Genomic DNA, 19047 nt, shown 5'->3' with positions numbered 1-19047 from the left:
TATAATGAGACTTGACTATTATTACATTGATGGAATTGTGCTACAAGAAATTAATGTGGATAAGTATCTAAAATTGAAAGTAGACAGAGAAGTGATGTTTTGGCAATACAATGCAAAATGCAAAAGTGGTAATAGCATTGAGAATAACTGGAAAGTAGGGATAAGGAAGTTATTGTTCCTATTTGTAAGGCTTTGTTTCAACATTGACCTAATGTGCTCAGATCTCGCCTCTATGTCTCATGGGAATGAGGAAGTGGTGGAGAGAATTCAGAGTTGGGAACCAAGATAATCTCATCTATGTGGAATATTTGCTATGAGGTTAGATTGAGAGTATGTTGGCAGAAGCTCGTTGGACAGGTAGAAAACATATGACAGAAACATATAAACTGCTCAAAGGACCAAGGCAAGAGAATGGGGGTAGGATAAAACAAGGAAGCATGCATGCATGCAAATTGAATTTAGAAAGGGCTGAGGACTAAATTTTTTGTTCTTGGCAAGTGGAGAATGAACAAAATAGGTAGCAAACTGGAATAGTGAGTGCATTATTGGAGAATGAATTTAAATAAAAGTATGACAGGCATTGCACAGAGCCTTCCACATTGTGTTCTAGAACTTAATGAGAGTGCCTAACTAAAAATAGCAGCTATAATAATTCAAACAGGATTCTTCTAAACAGTAAAGTTGAAAGCATTAATGTGGCAGAGTAAAAACATTAAGTTTTGATATAAATTATTAGAGTTTTTGCTTTAAATTTGGGAGTCTTGACTGTAGATTGTTTTGGGGTTTTGGTTGATTAGCATATTACTTTTAGTATATCTTGTCAGTGTTCTTTGTACTGTGGTGTTCAATAATGGTGACCACTGTAATTCAGTTTGCCGATATGCTATCACCCAGCACACCACCATGCTTGGAGCATGTTTGCATCCTAAGAGTCAGGAATGTGGCAGATAAGAAAACATGAAGTGTATGGTCTGCATAAAATGTAGGAAATGGGAAAAGCTTGGTGATATGAATATCAGCATAACTGAGTTCAGCAGTGGTGTGTGTGTGTGTGTGTGTGTGTATCAGAAGTGAATGCCAACAGGAGGATGAGTAGTGTGATCTAGGGTAAGGAACATAAGTATCATGTCGAAAGGGATATAAAATAGGTAAGTGTAGTAGATTTAGAGGATGGTAATGACTGGGTGAGTGAATACTGAGAAAGAGTAGGTTGTTTGAAGAGTGAGAGAGAGAGAAGTGGAACATATGAAGAATAAATTCAGAAACAAGAAGGAAGATATTATGAGACTTGAAAAGCTAACTGATTTGAAGTCAACAAGAACAGGAGTGAGATAGTTATGGGATTGATAAAAGGAAAAGGAATATGGGAACCAGGAGAACAGAGGAGATGAGAAGAAGGCAAAATAGTGTAGGAGCTAAGAATAGAGAGATGACATGAAGGCAGGTAAGTAGAAGTACAAGGAGAGAGTGTCATAGGAGAGAGAGAGAGAGAGAAAGTGAGGGATGCAGGTGGCTAAAGAAGGAATGGAGATTCGATGATTTCTGAAGTGCAAAATAGAATATTAGAGGAAGGTTTGCCCGAATAGACAACAGAGAGTATAACTTTGGCAATTAAGCAAGATGAAAGAGAATGAGATGATTTTGATGGTGGTACAAATGACGTGTGAATTGGGTGGTGAGAGATTTGAGAATTTGTTTTTTTCTTCAGGTTGCATAGCAAAAGAATGTGAGAGGGAAGATCGCATATTACCCAGATGGTAACCCAGATGGGATAATGCAGAACTGAGGAGAAAAGCATCAATAATGAATGACACAATAGCAAAGATGTGTCAAAAGAGAAAAAGAGAGAGACTTAGATTATGTGAATGCCTGGAATATATTTCAGGATAGAAGAGAGTTGTATGTGAGTGACAAACTGCATCTGAATGAGAAAGGACAAAGTCACCTGGAAAGAATGCTGTCCTCTGGGCAAGTCAGTGTTAGTGCAGGAAAACTAGAGTTGTCAAGATGAATGGTAGTAGGAGTGACCTCTCTTGTGGGAAAACTCACTTGGATGAAGGAGAATGTATTCTGTAATGCAGTGGTTAAGTATTACTTATGATAAATGATGAGTTGTGACCTCTCAGAGAGTAGGATTTGGAAGAAAATGGCTCTACTAGTTTTGTGAGCATATGGTATGAGGTTGAATTGAGTAGGAAAGGATATTTAGTCACTACAGGTCAGGAAAGACAGATGGAGGAGCATGAAATGTTTAGACAGTTGAGTTTGGCAAGCATAAAACAAGTGAGTAATAAATTAGGAAGGGGAAACAACATGTAATAGTAAGGGAGTGGAAATTTCTGGACTTCTTAGGAGATAAATGCCTCAGGTAATATAGTAGAAGGAACACTAGGTTCAAGACTTTTGGATTTGGTCTCCTATCAGAGGATCTGAATGTAAGTGAAATGTCATTCCTATCCCCAGTTGGGGAAAGAGTAACTATGTAGTCTTTCTCGACTATGGGGAGATTAATAGATATGCAGAAGCATCGAGAAATAAGGAATTTATGTGGAATTATAAGGCATCTAATTACAATAATCTTAGAAATCAGGCTTGGGACAGTTCTTTGGATGGAAAGATTGGAAGTGCAAGATATTACCAATACATGGGAAATAGTGAAGAAATAATTTTTAGCAACAATGCAAGTTGTATATCTCTAATGAAAAAAAAAGAACAAGATTTATTTTTGTATCAAACAGGAACTGCAGATGGAAAAAGAGGTTATGGCAGAAGTAAAAGGGAGAGGGGTGGAGAGATGTATGAACAATATAAGACTCATTCCATGAAAATGACTAGCATCATAAGGAAGGAAAAACTTGAACAAGAGAAGAGATTAGTCCTGAGATCCAAGGAAAATCTAAAGCAATTCTTTTGTTATGTGGCCAGTCAGAGAAGAAATGACTGTGGAAGAATGACATTGTTAGACGAAAATGAGAGTAGAGTGGCTGATGATGCAGAGGACATAGTGAAGTTTTTTTAATAATCAGTTTATTTGGATATTTCATCCTGGAAAAGTAGGTTTTATTACTAGAAGGATGGGGAAGCTTGAAAGTTTGATGTGCATTAGAAAAATGTAATCAGGCAACGGGACTGGATGTGATATCACCACATGTTTTAAGAGGATATGCTAAAGGAACATACTGACAGATCCATTGGCTTGGCTTTTCAATGCAAGTCTGGCTATGGGAAAGTATCTAAGGAGTGGAAGGAGGGTAAGATAGTGTCATTGCATAAGGGTAGTGGTAGAGTCGAAAATTTTGGAAGAATTAGCGAGAGATTGTATGCAAAATTAGGCAGATGAGGATAATGTTATCTGTGAAGATCAGCATGGATTTGTTAAGGGGTACTCTTGTTTTAGTAATCTGACTGCCTTTATAATGAAGTAAGAAGTGCTGTGGATGAGCAAAAGGTATTTACTGCGACTGTTTTTGATCTTATAAAGGCTTTTGATGGTATGCCACATATTAAGCTGATATTCAAGTTACAGCATGCGGGCTTACGTATCAGGTTAGTGAATTGGATTGAGGATTGGCTATCACAGATTTCAGAGCACTGTGTATGAGCGAGCAGTATCAAGGAAGTGGAAGGTTACAAGAGGGGGTTTCCACAAGCTCAATACTGTTTAACAAGTATATATCAGTATGTTGCAAATTATGTGAAGCTGGGAAGGCATATTAGTAATAGTGCAATGTGCCACATGATCATTACTTTTCAAAGGGAAATGAAAATATACCATATGATGGTATAACAACTAGCAAATTGATAGACAAGAATGACTGCGAAAGTTTTAAGTAGATGAGGTCATATAAGGGAGCAAATTAGAATGGAGTAATCAAAGTGTGTCACATGGGAGAGATTCCCCCAGTATTACTAAAAGAAGAATATCTAGATATTAATGAAGAAAAATGACAAAATTTCCAAAGACAATTATGGAAAAAAAAGGATAATAAATGTTCATTATTATTTTATACCAACAAGGCAAAAGATATTTATCTTCAAAATGAAAAAAAAAAAAAAAAGAATTAAAGTTAGTAAGAGCTTTCAAAACTACAAATCTTCAGAATTAATTGTTCTAATATTGCACTACTTAAAAGAAGCAAACTCTCTGTAATCCATATATTCATCTTTTTATCAGTGCTTTTGATAAAAGGTTTCACTGGCCAGACAACAATTTTAAACTGACAGTTCTCATCAGACACAAGGCAGAAACCCAGCATACTTTAGCAGCTCACCCTCAAAATTTATAATGGCAATGCAATATTTTCCAATACCAGGACAACATGTCAAGTCTTACATCTTCATAAAATTTTAATCAAAACTTTCTTAAAATTTCAAAGACAAACATTTTTTTTTTGACTTGTATAAAATTATGATGAAAACATGTTATTCTTCCTTTTAATAATTTTTAGGCATTATTTTGATGTATAAGAAGTATGAGTTAATGGAGTGCTGAATGGTTTGACCAGTGAAAGTGAAACAATTAATCAAATTGAAAAAAAAAAAAATCAAAACCACCAAGAAAAGGCAAACATATAAGCTTATGGGAAGAATTCATGTCTTTTAAGTAGAGCAATATCCGAGCATCTCATGTGCATCATTTGCAAGAAAGCGCAATTACTTTTGAAGCTTTTTAAAGTTCAAAAAACATATTTTTTTTACTTTCTTATTATAAAATAATGATGGATATTTATTACAGAAATGTAATATCTGTAATAAACATCCATTTATTATTTATTTATTCTTATTTATTTATTTATGTTATACTGTGTTATCATTTATTTATTATGTTATTGTGGTAATGGTTTTATATATCCTTCAATTTACCTCTTGCCTTCTTCCATGCTACTCTAGGTTTAGGAAAACCATCAGCAGCACAGTCCATAGAAACGTGCTGTCCTAAAACTACAAATGAGTTTTTAGGCTCAAGAGACCATCTTGGAGGAACTAAAAAATAAAAGAATATGTACATTTAAGAGTGTAATGTCAATGGGATTAAAATTTTATTACTATATTGTTCTAACTGTAAGCTATTGTTAGTATTAACAATATACTAAACATATGAATGCTTATTGAATTCCATTAAAATTATTATATTTAGAAAAAAAACTGACAAAAATAATCAAATAGAAAGTGTTTTTTATAACAGTTCCTCTTAGAGATGATATATGAATGTAACAGCAAGTGATAGTGATCATTAACAAAGATATGACTGAGTCTTGCTATGTTGTTTTTTTCCCTCACATTTATAATACTTCTTCAGGTAAAGTATGCACAGATCATGCTAAAAACAAGTATAAAATGATACCCACATGCATTCCTAAAAATTTGATAGATTGTAAAGTAAGCTTTTCTCATAATAGCAAATCTTGAACAGATGCATTCTTGAAGAATGCGAAAATCCAGGAGTGTAAAGAGAAGAAGCAAGCAGATCATTAATCAGAAAATTATGTCAAAATGCTGTACATGTTTAAAAACAAATCAAATAATAATAACAACAACAAAAAAAAAAAAAAAAACATTATAGAAATGTGTTGTGACTCTATAATTACATACTGCTGAATGATAAAGTGATGAAAACAATATCCCGGTACAGAGAGATATGCAATATGACTATATGAGAATGTGTGTATGCATGCAGGCAAGCAAAATGAGAAAGTGAAAGAAATGATCATATGATATGGGAAAGGAAGGATTAAAAGAAGAGCCTTTACAAGAGGCAAAAAAAAAAAAAAATAATATTAAATTAAAAAAAAGATGCATCTAATCTCATCATTTAAAGGAGTAACAGTGATTGTTTGATTTCTCTCAAACTTACTGTAGTTACTTTACTCACATGCTTTCAGTCCTTACACTAATTCCTCCGAATCTTTGTTCTCTCTTTCTCTCTCTCTCTCTCACACACACACCCTGAACAGTTTCAGTTCAAGTGCAAGCCATCTTGCAGATAATGATTTCTGCTCACTAAAATCACTCTAAATTATCCACATACTGCACATTAGTCTTCTTATCATAAATGCCTCAATGTAGGTGCAGTATTTTGAAGACTGGTGTGCAGCATGTTGATGTTTAGAGTGGTTTGGGTAAGTAGAAGAATCTTTGCAACCCATTCGGCAGGAGGATGTGCAAGACAGGTTGCACTTGAGCTGATTTGATGTTAGATGTTTAGAGAAACTCCTGTGTGTGTGTGTGTGTGTGTGTGTGTGTGTGTGTGTGTGTGTGTGTGTGTGTGTGTGTGTGTGTGTGTGTGTGAGAGAGAGAGAGAGAGAGAGAATAAAGATTCAGAGAAATTAGCTGGTTTAGGAGTGAAAATATGTGAGTGACTACAGTAAGTATGAGAGTGATAAAAAATTATTGTGCAAAGGGGATACCCCCCCCCGCCATGGCACACTCCCCATCGAACGATTGGTCCCCTTCCAACTACTAACCACGCTCAAACTTACTTAACTGAGCCATTAGTAGCAGAGGCTCTACCAATCGACCAACCGTTGCTGGCGAATTGGATGACTGGCGAGTCAAAGTGCGTGAAACTGCTGAGACTATAGGCATTTCAAAAGAACGTGTAGGATATATTTTGCATGAAGAATTGCAAATGAAAAAGCTTTGAGCAAGATGGGTGCCATGCTTGCTCACAGCAGATCAAAATGCAATCGCATGAAAATCCCTGAACAGTGCTTGGAGTGGAGCATTTTAACAAGAATAAAACTGATTTTGTGTGTTGATTTATTACAATGGATGAGACTTGGATTCACCATTAAACACCAGAATCCAAACAGCAGTCAAAACAGTGACAAAAGCCGGTTGTTCAGTGCCAAAGAAGACAAAGTCAGTTCCATCAGCAGGAAAGATCATGGCATCGGTGTTTTCGGATGCTAAACACATTTTGTTTATTAATTATCTTGAAAAGGGTTAAAAAATAACCAGGGAATATTATTCCAATCTTTTAACCAGACCAGATGAAAAAATTCATGAGAAAAGACCCAGTTTGCAGAAGAAGAAACAATGTGTTTTGGCAATGGGAAAATTAAGGGATCTGAACTACGATCTGTTGGAACATCCGACCTATTCCCCAGATTTGGCTTCCTCTGACTTCTATCTCTTCCCAAAACTAAAACTCTTCCTCGCTGGTCAGCATTTATCTTCTAATCAAGAGGTGATTGCAGCTGTAGAAGGGTATTTTGCAGATCTTACTGATAACCACGACAGGTTAATTTCTTTTTTCATTGTTAGGCCAAGAACTTTTCAAACCACTCTCGTACAGTAATCCTGCAATTATCAAACAACGGTAGGACAGCAATTTACCAGTTAGAGAATTGAAGGGTTGGATAACTGTGAACGTGCAATTACATGGTGTTGAACTAACCTATTCAAGAGTAAGTTAATTGAAGGTTCATTTATTTGAAAGTCAGATAACTAGCGATCTTTTTTTGCATTTTCCTCCCAATAGTAACCCTACCAGGAGGTAATTTATTCCTACATGCTCCACTGCGTTACAATGCTTATATTACATGCAGCTTATAAGTATTGATTAACATTTCTATTTATACTTTTGTATCAATTTTCATATTTACATTTAGATTTTTATATATACATATATTAACACAATACAGTATAATTCACATAATAACAGTATTTATGTTAGATCACAGGGACTGGAAATTGATTTTATTAGCAAATTTAGTTGATTTCTATGTAAGTCTCTGTCTTGACACTGGTCACTTGTCTCCGGAAGTGATGACGTGTTGTATTAGGGGCATCCGGATGAAGTCCAATAGCTGACAGTCATAAAGTATGTGGTCAACAGTCTGTTGAAGATGTGGACTGCAAATGCACGATGGTGATTACAGGATATGGTAATCTGTGAAGGTAGTGTCTTAGTTTTCAGTGTCTAGTAAGTAGCGTGGTTAAACCTGGAGAAATGGCGTGTCTTTTTCAGCCGGAGTCTGTTTCTGATGCTAGGAAAGAATTCTTTTGTTGTTGATCTGTTTTTTCATGTTTTCCATTCTTCTTCCCACATGTCTAGGCTTTTCTCTTCTTGCAAGTGTTTTTATTGCAGATTTTGAGAATTTCTAGTAACTTGTTTCTAGCCATTCGTTTCTAGCTGCTTCTTTAGCCAACTGATCCGCTCTCTCGTTTCCTGCTATTCCAGTATGCACTTTCATCCAGCAGAAATCTGATTTCCCATCCCTCTAGAGTGAGATTTCGAACCAGATTTCTTGTCTGTTCTATCAATGCAATATGGTTGTTCTGGTTTTTTATGCCATCTATTGTGCTTCTACTAGTGAATGAACAACCGACGCTCCTTTCGGTTTTGCTTCCATCAGTGTATATTTGGAATTCGTCACTTTCGGAGCTTTCCTTCTCCTTAATATTTGTTTTCTTTGCTGGGTGAGGCCACTTACTGTAGTGATGCGGACGTTCGTAGCAATTTGAATCGATTTTGTAACTTTCGATATATCTTCCAGAAGTGACTTCATACATAAGAGATAATTCTTGTATTTTCAGGCAGATCAGTGTTAGAGCTATAATAACACAAGCTGCCTCGAAAGATATTGTCCTGTATCCTTTAATTATGCATATGGCTATAAGGCATTGAACTCTGTTTAGTTTTTGTCGGTTTATCTTTGATTTTAGTGAATGTTTCCAGGCAGGTGCAGCATAAGATATCTGTGGTAGTATAGCACCGGTATATATCGTTTATAGTGCCCTTGGCCTAACTTAATCCTTACTTAATCTTACTTAATTCCCCTAACTTAATTCCCCACTTAATCCTTACCAACTTAGCTAGAAGGTTTACTATTTGTAAGCGTTTTTCGGCAACATATGAGATGTGCTTATTGAAGGTGAATTTTTCATCTATTATTACTCATAGGTATTTTAGCTCACTTGCTACCTCGAGAACTTCTCTGTTTACGAAGACTGTTACAGGTTGTTTTGATTTTTTTCGTGAGATGTGGAGCACTTTAAACTTGGTGCTATTGAAGGTCAATTTCTTCTCGCATGCCCACTCTGCAATTTTAAAGAGTTCTTCGTTGGCCGTTATTTCTAACTGTAAGCCGTTTCATCCCCAAATCATTATCATCGCGTCATCGGCGAATGCTATGACTTTTGTTTCAGTGGTGTGGTGACAGGAAGTCTTAAAAGCGAGTCATACTGGATGTTCCAGAAACCTGGCCCACAGCAAGAACCTTGCGGAGAGCCTCATTTGATGTTTTTCATTACATTTGTGGTTTTTAGTGTCATGGTTGCTCTTCTGTCTGAAAAATAATTTTTTGTAAGGTTGAGTAAGTTTTTAGGGCATCTTAAATCTATTAATTGATTGATTAATGGCTAGCCACCATGTAGTATCGAAGGCTCCTTGTACATCGAGTGAAATCAGTAGTACTTCTTTTTTTGCTGTAGACTGTGTTCAGCAAACTCTTTCACTTCCATAATTGCGTCTACTGTGCTGAACTGAGATCTGAATGTATATTGATTACTGCTTAATAAGTTTCTTGAGTAAACATTGTGCATTAATCAGTTTATTAGAAGTTTTTCTAGTACCTTACCGGCAACATTTATGAGGCTGATTGGTCTGTATTTGATAATTTCATCGGATGTTTCTTTTCCTGGTTTGATTGTAGGTATAATTTTTGAGTGTTTCCATATTGAAGGAAATCGTCCTCTTTTTAGGCATTTGTTGTAAACTGTTGTTATGAATTCGGGGAATTCGAGAAATGCTGCTAAGAGTATGTCGCTGCTTATTCCGTCTTCTCCAGGAGTTTTACTTGGATCCAGTGATCTTAATATTGACTCAATCTCATTAGCTGCAAATGAGACGTTGTCAGGAAAGTCTATATCTATTTCCATTCTTTGTCTGCAAATTTTGTGGATTTCTTCATCTGTTGATTCATCGTCATCGGGAATAAACTTCTTTATCATAATAGCTGCAGTTCCTGCTAAGTTTTTAGTGTAGGTGCCATCTGTTTTCTTGATAGTTGATAGTATAGGTGTTGTCTTGTTCTTGTTTGCTGCTAATTTATATATGCAATTCCAAGGAATCGATATGGTTGAAACTACAAAATTTTTTCCATGATTCTGTTTTTGCATTTGTAATTTTGGACTGATAGCTATATTTGGCTTAATAGTAGTTCTGTCTTCTGCTCTCTCTTAAATCTTTTTTAATGTATGTTCTTTGGTATAATCATCTGAGTGCATTGACATGTTTTCATAGGACTGTTAGTTCGTCATTCCACCACAGTACTGATTTTCTTCCATCGATGTTTAGCTTCTTGTTTGTTCTGAGTGTTTGATTGCTGTATTTTTTCAGACCTGATGAGAAGTCTATATCGCTTTGTGCCGATGCCCAGATGGCTAGTTTTTCTCTAAGCTGAGCTTTTTTTCGCTGTTTGCATTAAAGTGATGTTCTGAGATTAAGAGTGAAAATTCTCTTTTTAATGCTTTTATAAATTTCTCTTGGTTTTTATTGGTGAAGTATTTGATGTTAATGTGGTGCTTTTGTTATCTATTCCATTTAAATTTTTGTTACTGATAATGAAACTTATTATGCGATGGTTAGAACAGCTTTCCTCTTCTTCTTATTTCCATTCAGAAATCCGGGGTAAAATAGTGTGGTTTACCATTGTTAGATCGATGAAGCTGCTTCCTCCGGTATTTTCGAATGATGGAGTGTTACCGCGTGCGTGTGTGTGCATGCACGCGGTATCCCCCAACCATTCCAGATGCCCAACATACAATGTCCCCTATATCCGTTTGCCAGGATGAAATCAAAAAAATACTGTCCCAATTAGACACAAAAAAGTCTCCTGGCCCCGATGGCATTCCCCCCAATTGTTCTGAAAAATTGTGCTCCAGAACTGACCCCTATCCTATGTCACCTATATATACTCTCCTACTCCACTGGAATCTATCCCACAAACTGGAAATTGGCCTATATTCAGCTTATTCCCAAGAAGGGTGACAAGTCACTGCCATCCAATTACCGCCCTATCTCGCTTACCTCAGTCCTGTCAAAAGTAATGGAAAAAATCATCAATTCCTACCGTCTACACTATCTTGACTTACCAAATAAATGACCGCCAATATGGATTCCGCCACTACCGATCAACAGGAGATCTACTCACATACGTCACCCATCTCTGGACATATGCTATGGAGAGGTTTGGCGAATCTCAAGTGGTTGCACTAGATATCTCCAAAGCCTTTGACCGGGCATGGCACAATGGCCTACTAGGCAAACTACCATCATCTGGTCTGACCCAGGACTTCTGTAGGTGGGTCGCTAGTTTTCTGTCTGGATGCACACTATGTGTGATGGTGGATGGCTCCCTATCCTCACACCACTCAATTAATGCTGAGGTCCCACAAGGTTCTGTCCTCTCACCAACCCTGTTCCTGCTATACATCAACAACCTACTGCAATTGACCTCCAACCCAATACACAGTTTTGCAGATGACAGTACACTACACTCCTCGCTTAAATTTGATAAGCCTTACCCTATACAACTCACCTCATCCTATAGAACATCAACCACCACCACCCTCAACTCTGATCTCCAAGCCATCCTACAATGGGGTTCGGATAACCTCGTAAATTTCAATGCCAACAAAACCCAGCTCTGTACTATTTCCCATAAAAAAAAAAACAATTTTTCCCAGTATCCTTTTCGACGATACCCAAATTTCCAGACAGCCTGAGATCTCACTCCTTGGAATCATCCTCACATCAAACCTCTTCTGGCACAAGCATATCTCAAACACTGCATCCTCAGCCTCAAAAAAACTAGGATTTCTCTTCCACTCAAGATGTTACTTCACTCCTGAACAGCTACTAACATTATACAAGTCACAAATCTACCCCAACTATTGAATACTGCTCCTACATATGGGGTGGGGCCCCTAAAAGCTCTCTCAAAATGCTCGACTCAATACATAGGAGGGCAATCAGACTTATCAATGATCCATCCCTTACCAACTCTCTACCCCCACTTTCACACAGATGTTTAGTCTCTGCAGTAAGTGTATTCTACAAATATTTCCATGGGAAATGCTCATCCAAAATAACATCAATAATTCCCCCGCTCAGCACTAAGCTCATTGGAACATGTGCAGCTGCTGCATAACATCCCTTCACAGTACACCTAGAAACAAACAGAACAAATTTCTTTTCCTTTTCCTTCATTCCTGCAACTGCTACACTGTGGAACAGTCTTCCACCTGCTGTGTTTCCCAATGAATACAATTTAAAGTCATTCAAATCAAATGTAATCAAATACCTCCTTTCCCAACCCCACCACCCATACACAGTACTAATGTACTATAGGTTGACCAATCAACCTCCTGTGTATGGGCCCAACATAAAAAAAAAATAAAAATAATAAAAAAAAAATTGATAGCAAATCTTTAAGAGAGGTGAAAGGGTGGATGAGATGATTGTGATGGTGGGAACAAATGACTTGAGTGGTGGTGTAAATAGGGCAGCGAGAGATATGAGATTCTTGCTTGAGGCTGTACGAAAGAAGACAGAGTGGAAAGAGAGTGTGTGTGTTGCCTAGGTATGATAATGTCGAGCTGAGCAGAACAGTGGTGATATTGAATGGCATAACAGCGAGAATGCATCAGAAGAGAGGATTCGAATATGTGGATGCTTGGAGTGAGTTTGAGAGCAGAGAGAAATTGTATGCGAGAAACTGCTTGCATTTGAATGAGGAAGGACGTAGGCATCTGGAGAGATTGCTGGGCTGAACGAATCAGTGTGTCCCAGTGTGGATGGCAGCAGGGGTGGCCTCTTGTGGGAATGAGTACTTGGGAGAAGGGGGACGACATCAGATAGCCCTGAACCCAGTGGAGTCTAGAGGGGATAATGCTGGGTATAGAAACAATGGCATTTTTATGCTTTATACCAATGACAGGAGTATTCGGAATAAAGGAGAGGAATTGGTGGCACTGATAGCATCAGCCTGGCCAAAGATTATTGGGATCACAGAGACTTGGTTGACAGAAGAGGATATAATAACAGGAATAGAAGTTGCTGGGTACAGCATTTTTTGGCAGGATAGGAAGGGAAAGCGTGGTGGTGGAGTACTGCTTATGATAAGTGACGATCTATGTCCTCTAAAAGTGGAGGCTTTGGAAGGCTGTGACACTAATGATTTTGAAAGCACATGGTGTGAGGCGGAGGATATTTAGTGGATATTTAGTGGGGTGTTGCTACAGACCAAGGAGCACAGAGGGTGGGGACCAGGAGATGTTGAGACAGTTGAGCGTGGCAAGTGAAAGAAGAACGATTGTTATGGGAGATTTTAACTACAGTAGTATAGATTGGGGAAAGGAAAATGCATGTAGCAATAAGGGAATGGAAGTTCTAGAATTCTAGAGGGACAAATGTCTTAGGCAACATGTAACAGAGGGAACAAGAGGTTCAAGAGTTTTGGTTTTGGTTATAGCATCAGAAGAGTTGATAATAACTGAGATGACATCTCTCCCACCAGTTGGAGAGAGTGACCATATGGTTCTGACTTGGAAAATGAATAGACATGCAGGAGTATCAAAGAGATGGGAACGTAAGTGGAATTATAAAGCAGGTGATTATAATAGTCTTAGACGTGAACTTGGGGAAGTTTCGTAGAGGGAGGAATTGGAAGACTGGGATATCATTAGTGCTTGGGAAATTGTGAAGGAATATTTGTTAGCAGCAATGGTAAGCTGTATTCCACGAGTGAAGAAGAGGACACAATTTGGAGTAAAGTGGATGACAAACAATATTAAACAGGAGCTAGATGCGAAAAAGAGGGCTATGGAAGAGATATAAGGAGACAGGTGAAGAGAAGATGCATGAAGAGTATAAGACACAGGCCAGAAGAGTGACTAGTATGGTAAGGAAGGCGAAACTGGAATGTGAGAAAAGATTGGCTCTTAGATCCAAGGAAAATCCTAGGAAATGTTTGGCCAGTAGAAGGAGAAATGACTGTGGAAGAATGCCATTGTGGGATAAAAATGGGAATAGAGTGACTGATGCAGAGAACATAGTGGAACTGTTCAATGAACACTTTATTGGAGTATTTCATCCTGGAGGAGTCAATTTGAATACTAGAGGGTTCGAGGTTTAGAGGTGCAGGAGGAGAGTGTGTTCCACATACTGAGTACTCTGGATGTTAGTAAAGCTGTGGGACTGGATGGTATTTCGTCATGAGTTTTGAGAGAATGTGCTAAGGAACCAACAGTGCCCTTGACTTGGCTTTTCAATGAAAGTCTGGCCGTGGGAAAGGTGCCCATGGAATGGAAGGAAGGTAAGATAGTGCCATTGCATAATGGTGGTAGCAGACTGGAAGTGTCTAATTATAGGCTAGTTTGTGTGTCATCAGTAGTTATTAAGATCTTGGAGAAAATAGTGAGGGACCATATACAGTATTGGGCAGATGAGGGTAATGTTATCAGTGAGAGTCAACATGGATTTGCGCTCTTGTTTTAGCAATATGCTTCCTTTTATGATAAAGTTACAAGAGCATTAGATGAGGGAAAGGCATATACTGCCATTTTCCTAGACTTAGCAAAGGCATTTGACAGGATGCTACACGATAAGCTGATATTCAAGTTGCAGCACATGGGTCTGGATGTCAGATTGGTCAACTGTGTTCAGGATTGGCTGTCTGATAGGTATTAGAGAGTTGTGTATGGTGGAGCAATATAAAAGAGGCAGAAGGTTACAAGTGGGGTTCCACAGAGCTCAGTACTGGGACCTATATTGTTTAACCTTTATATCAATGACATTGTCCGTGGATTGCAAGGGGATAATCGTTTGTTTGCGGATGATGCGAAGCGGGAAAGGGTTATTAGTAATAGTGCAGATGTGGTAGCCCTGCAAGAGGATTTGAATAAGCTAGATAGATGGGCAAATGAATGGTGATGTCAGTAAAATGCAGCAAAATGTAAGGTCTTGAGGTTTGGGACACATCGATGGGATGCTGCATACTCTATGGGAGGAGTTAAACTGGAGGAAGTAGGGGAGACATGAGATCTGGGTTTGATGATTGATAGAAACCTGAAATTTAGGGGACATATTGCAAAAGTAGTGAAGGTAACGCAGAGGATTGCTGCAATAATGAGAAGTACACTGCCCTGCAGAGATAAAATGGTTATTTCCGTTGTATAAGACTCTGATTAGACCACACTTAGACTATTGTTCTCAGATCTGGTCCCCACGATCTGAAAGGGATAAATTAACTGTGGAAAGGGTACAAAGGCGGATAACAAAGATGGAGTCGGGACTGTACAATGTTAGTTATGAGGATTGGCTGAGGGAGTATGGACTGCAGAATTGGATAGAAGAAGGAGGGGTGATATGACTGAGACTTTTAAACTGTTTAGAGGTGGTTACAGGGTTGACACTGGGGAGTTCTTTCGCTTGGTTGAACAGCAGGAAGGATTCATGACAAGGGGCCATCCCTGGAAGTTATGAAAGGAAACTGTAAGAAAGAGGGTGAGAAGTGGTTTCTTTGCATGGAGGGTGGTTGAACCATGGAATGCGTTGCCTGATGGAGTGGTGAGATAGACTGTGTGTTTCCTAGGAGGGACCTCCCTCGATGAGTCTTAATAGACTTGTGTTTCTTAGAAAGGACCTCCCATGATGAGTCTTTTGACTCCATGGAAGCCTGAATAATAAAAATAATAATAATAATAATATCTTCACTCTGGTTCATGAATCATGAAACAAGAGGGGTATATTAGAGGGATATAGTTAATGACTGTGGCATATAGAAGTATGCCACAGTAATTAACTTTTTAATAATGTGTAAATATTTCATCTTAAGTATCATAAGAAATCAGTATGGTTATTAAACAACAATAGGAATTACATTAAAAAAAAACATCAGTGCACATGCTTACATTGGAATCCCTCTATGTACACAGTAGCCAGTTTAAGGATTAAAAACTATTGCACTGTAATTAAATTAAATTAAAATATAATTGATAAATTTATGTTATAATAAATAACTGTAATGACTGTCGCACTACTTCATACAGTAGTGATACAGTCATTACAGTTAAGATCCTCAACTGTATAAAATAAATTTATCAATTATATTTTAATTTAATTTAATTTAATTATAGCCAAATAGTTTTTAATCCTTAAACATAATTCTATCCAGAAGAGAGCAATCTGGGTGATTAATGATCCCTCTCTCAGACACATTCAGTTTTCGGCCTTGTGCTTTTTCTAGAGATACTTTCATGGATAGTGCTCTTCTGAATTGGCCACTATTTTTACCATCACTCTCCTCCAAAATCATTAAAACAAGAGCCACTGCTAACCAATACCTTTTTTACAGTTCATCTTAAAACTCACCAAACCAACTTCACTGCCTCCTCTTTTATTCTATCGACTTCTGTCCTTTGGAACAGTCCCCCTCCCCCCACTCTGCCTTCCCCAAAGATTACAACCTTCTGGTGTTATGTGAACGCCAGAAGGTAGTTCACATTATGTCAAGCAAAATGTGAACAGACTCCTCCTTTCTTCTATTCCTCTAGCTCACACATAACACTAGTGTGCTATAGGTCTTGTGGCCTTTTTGTGTGTGTGTGGACCAGATATATATAATAAAAAAACATTCTGAATGGAGAACCTATAGAATAAATAAAACATTTCAGCTCTTTAGGCACATTTATAGTGAAGATAGTAAATTATATATAGAAATAAATAATCAAATTAGCAAAGATGGTATACATTAAGAAATTAAGAATTAAGAAAGATGGTATTAGCAAAGATGGCACATCCAAAAAATTAACAAAAATCCTAAATACATGCAACCACTTACAGAGCACATAAAAATTGGCATGCCTTACCTGCTCCACCAAAGAGCAGCCACATATCCCTAGACCTACTAGGTCCCTTGAAGTTGTAAACTGTACTACTACTAAAACAGGCAAGACAGCCAATATCAGAATTTCTGAACACATGAGCTACATATGGTTCCACCATTACAGCCATCTGGACTTGCTGACCATGCTTTGGACACTCACCACAGGATACACTGGAAAAGGCCACTCTATTGCACTGCAGCAAATACAAATATAAGAAGCTATTCCTGGAATCTGCCTCAGCCCTAAGAAACTTTCCAAACCTCAACAAATTTGGTGCATGAAACTGCCCCAAATTTGGGAAGCATTCATCCTCAGATCTTCAGCCCAATGTTGAAACCACCCAATTTAGCCCACTAGGAGGTACCATTTAGACTCCAGGTCTGACTGTTTGCCTTTCTTTGGTCTCATTCAAGTGTTATTGACTGCATATACACATCATTGTTTGTGATCCCTGAAGATGGTAATGTAATGTTGCTGAAATATCAGAAGTACTAATTGATGTTGTTATACCACTGAGCATATGTTGTAATTTCCTGAAAAAAAAAAATAACACTTATGAATAGTATAAGCCAGTGGTTCTCAAACTGGGTGCCGCAAGTATGCCACGAGGGTGCCACGAAATTTTGAATTGTTTATTTGAAAAAAGCAAAATATTCAATTGCCACAAATAACTAAATCAAAAACAAAAAAATTATAATTTTTTGTATCACTCTTATATTATATCCTGGGATTTCATTAGATCACTGCGTATCGTAGTAACTAGATATGTGATGGCACATAAATACTGGGGAAAGTGAACTAATGAATAGTTAGTTGTCCTGCTGTCTGTTTTAGTATTTCTCGGTTCAATGTGAGAAGTATTATACATGATCATTTCCCCTAAAGAAAAATCATGAGGCTTTTGTCATTGGTGAGAAAAAACGAAGTACGATATTAAAATCGTTAAATTCAGTGAGTAGAGGTTTTTCTTATTGTTATATATTCCAACTATAACGAGAGACATCATAAACAAATGTTTTTCCTTTTTCCATCCAGAAAAAAAATTATTTACTTGAAATAAATTTAATAAATAAAATATTAATGTTACATATGCCCTTCAAAATCATGAATAATTTTTTCCTTAAAAAAAAAAGAAGTAAAGATGCTGATGATCAAGAAATGTCTACTCGTAGCAAAGCTAACGAACCAATTCGCACTAATAAATTATCAAAAACTGATACTTGGATTAATGAAGATTTGACTATTTTTAACGTTCAGCAACAAAAAAGCACTAATGAAACAACAGAAACAGAAAGAACAAGTTCATGTAAAAAGCAAACAATGAAAAAGAATGTAAAAACTCGTTTATATCAAGAAAGCTATCTAAAAATGGGATTTACGTGGTGTGGTGATAAATTAATTCCCAGACCTAAGTGTATTTTGTGTGGTTTGGTTCTATCAAATGAGGCTATGGTTCCTAGCAAATTATTGTGACATTTCTCCACAAAACATGACAACTTGTCGAATAAAAATCCTGAATATTTCAAAGAGTTAATAAGATTACAAGAAAACAAAGTAAAAGTTTTGTAAGAAAGTTCACAATTTCCGACCGAGTTCAAGAAGCGAGTTATTTAGTCGCTGAAATAATTGCGAAGGAAATGAAGCCTCATACTATCGGTGAAACCTTGATTCGTCCGGCCTGTTCAGCAATTGTGAGAACAATTTTTGGTACTGAGGCAGAAGAAGAAATAAAGAAGGTTCCATTATCAAATGATACTATGAGTAGACATATTAATGATCTGTCAGTCGATATTGAAAAGTCAGTTATAACCAAAATAATCAAATCAAAATTTTTCAGTTTGCAGTTAGATGAGTCAAGTGATATCGGTGGTAAAGCACACTTACTTCTTTTTACTCGACTCATTAAAAATGATAAAATTATTGAAGAATTTCTATGCTGCAAGGAATTCGAAAAAACTACGATGGGAAAAGATGTTTTTGATATAATGAACACATATTTTAATACAAATGGTCTATCTTGGAAAACTTGTGTGGGTATATGTACAGATGGTGCACCTTCTATGGTTGGAATTACAAAAGGGTTTGTTTCCTTTGCTAGAAAAGAAAATGAGAACATTATAACGACTCATTGCTTCATTCATCATGAATCAT

General features: G+C 37.2%; 1 protein-coding gene across 1 annotated transcript in view; it reads right to left on the bottom strand.

Annotated features, from left to right (window-relative positions):
• Positions 1–19047, bottom strand: part of LOC150107016 (cell adhesion molecule Dscam1-like) — a 754963-nt gene that overhangs the window by 424418 nt on the left and 311498 nt on the right. The window contains exon 12 of the mRNA XM_090393540.1: positions 4864–4983. Coding sequence (XP_090249666.1) covers positions 4864–4983 — 120 coding nt within the window. The remainder of the gene's footprint in view (positions 1–4863; positions 4984–19047) is intronic.

This window comes from Typopeltis vanoorti, chromosome 5 (genome assembly GCF_054136105.1).
Source record: "Typopeltis vanoorti isolate ZY-2024b chromosome 5, IOZ_Tvanoo_1.0, whole genome shotgun sequence".
Classification (NCBI taxonomy): Eukaryota; Metazoa; Arthropoda; class Arachnida; order Uropygi; family Thelyphonidae; genus Typopeltis; species Typopeltis vanoorti.
Note: the sequence above shows the minus strand (reverse complement) of the source record. Positions and strands in the feature narration are given on the sequence as shown.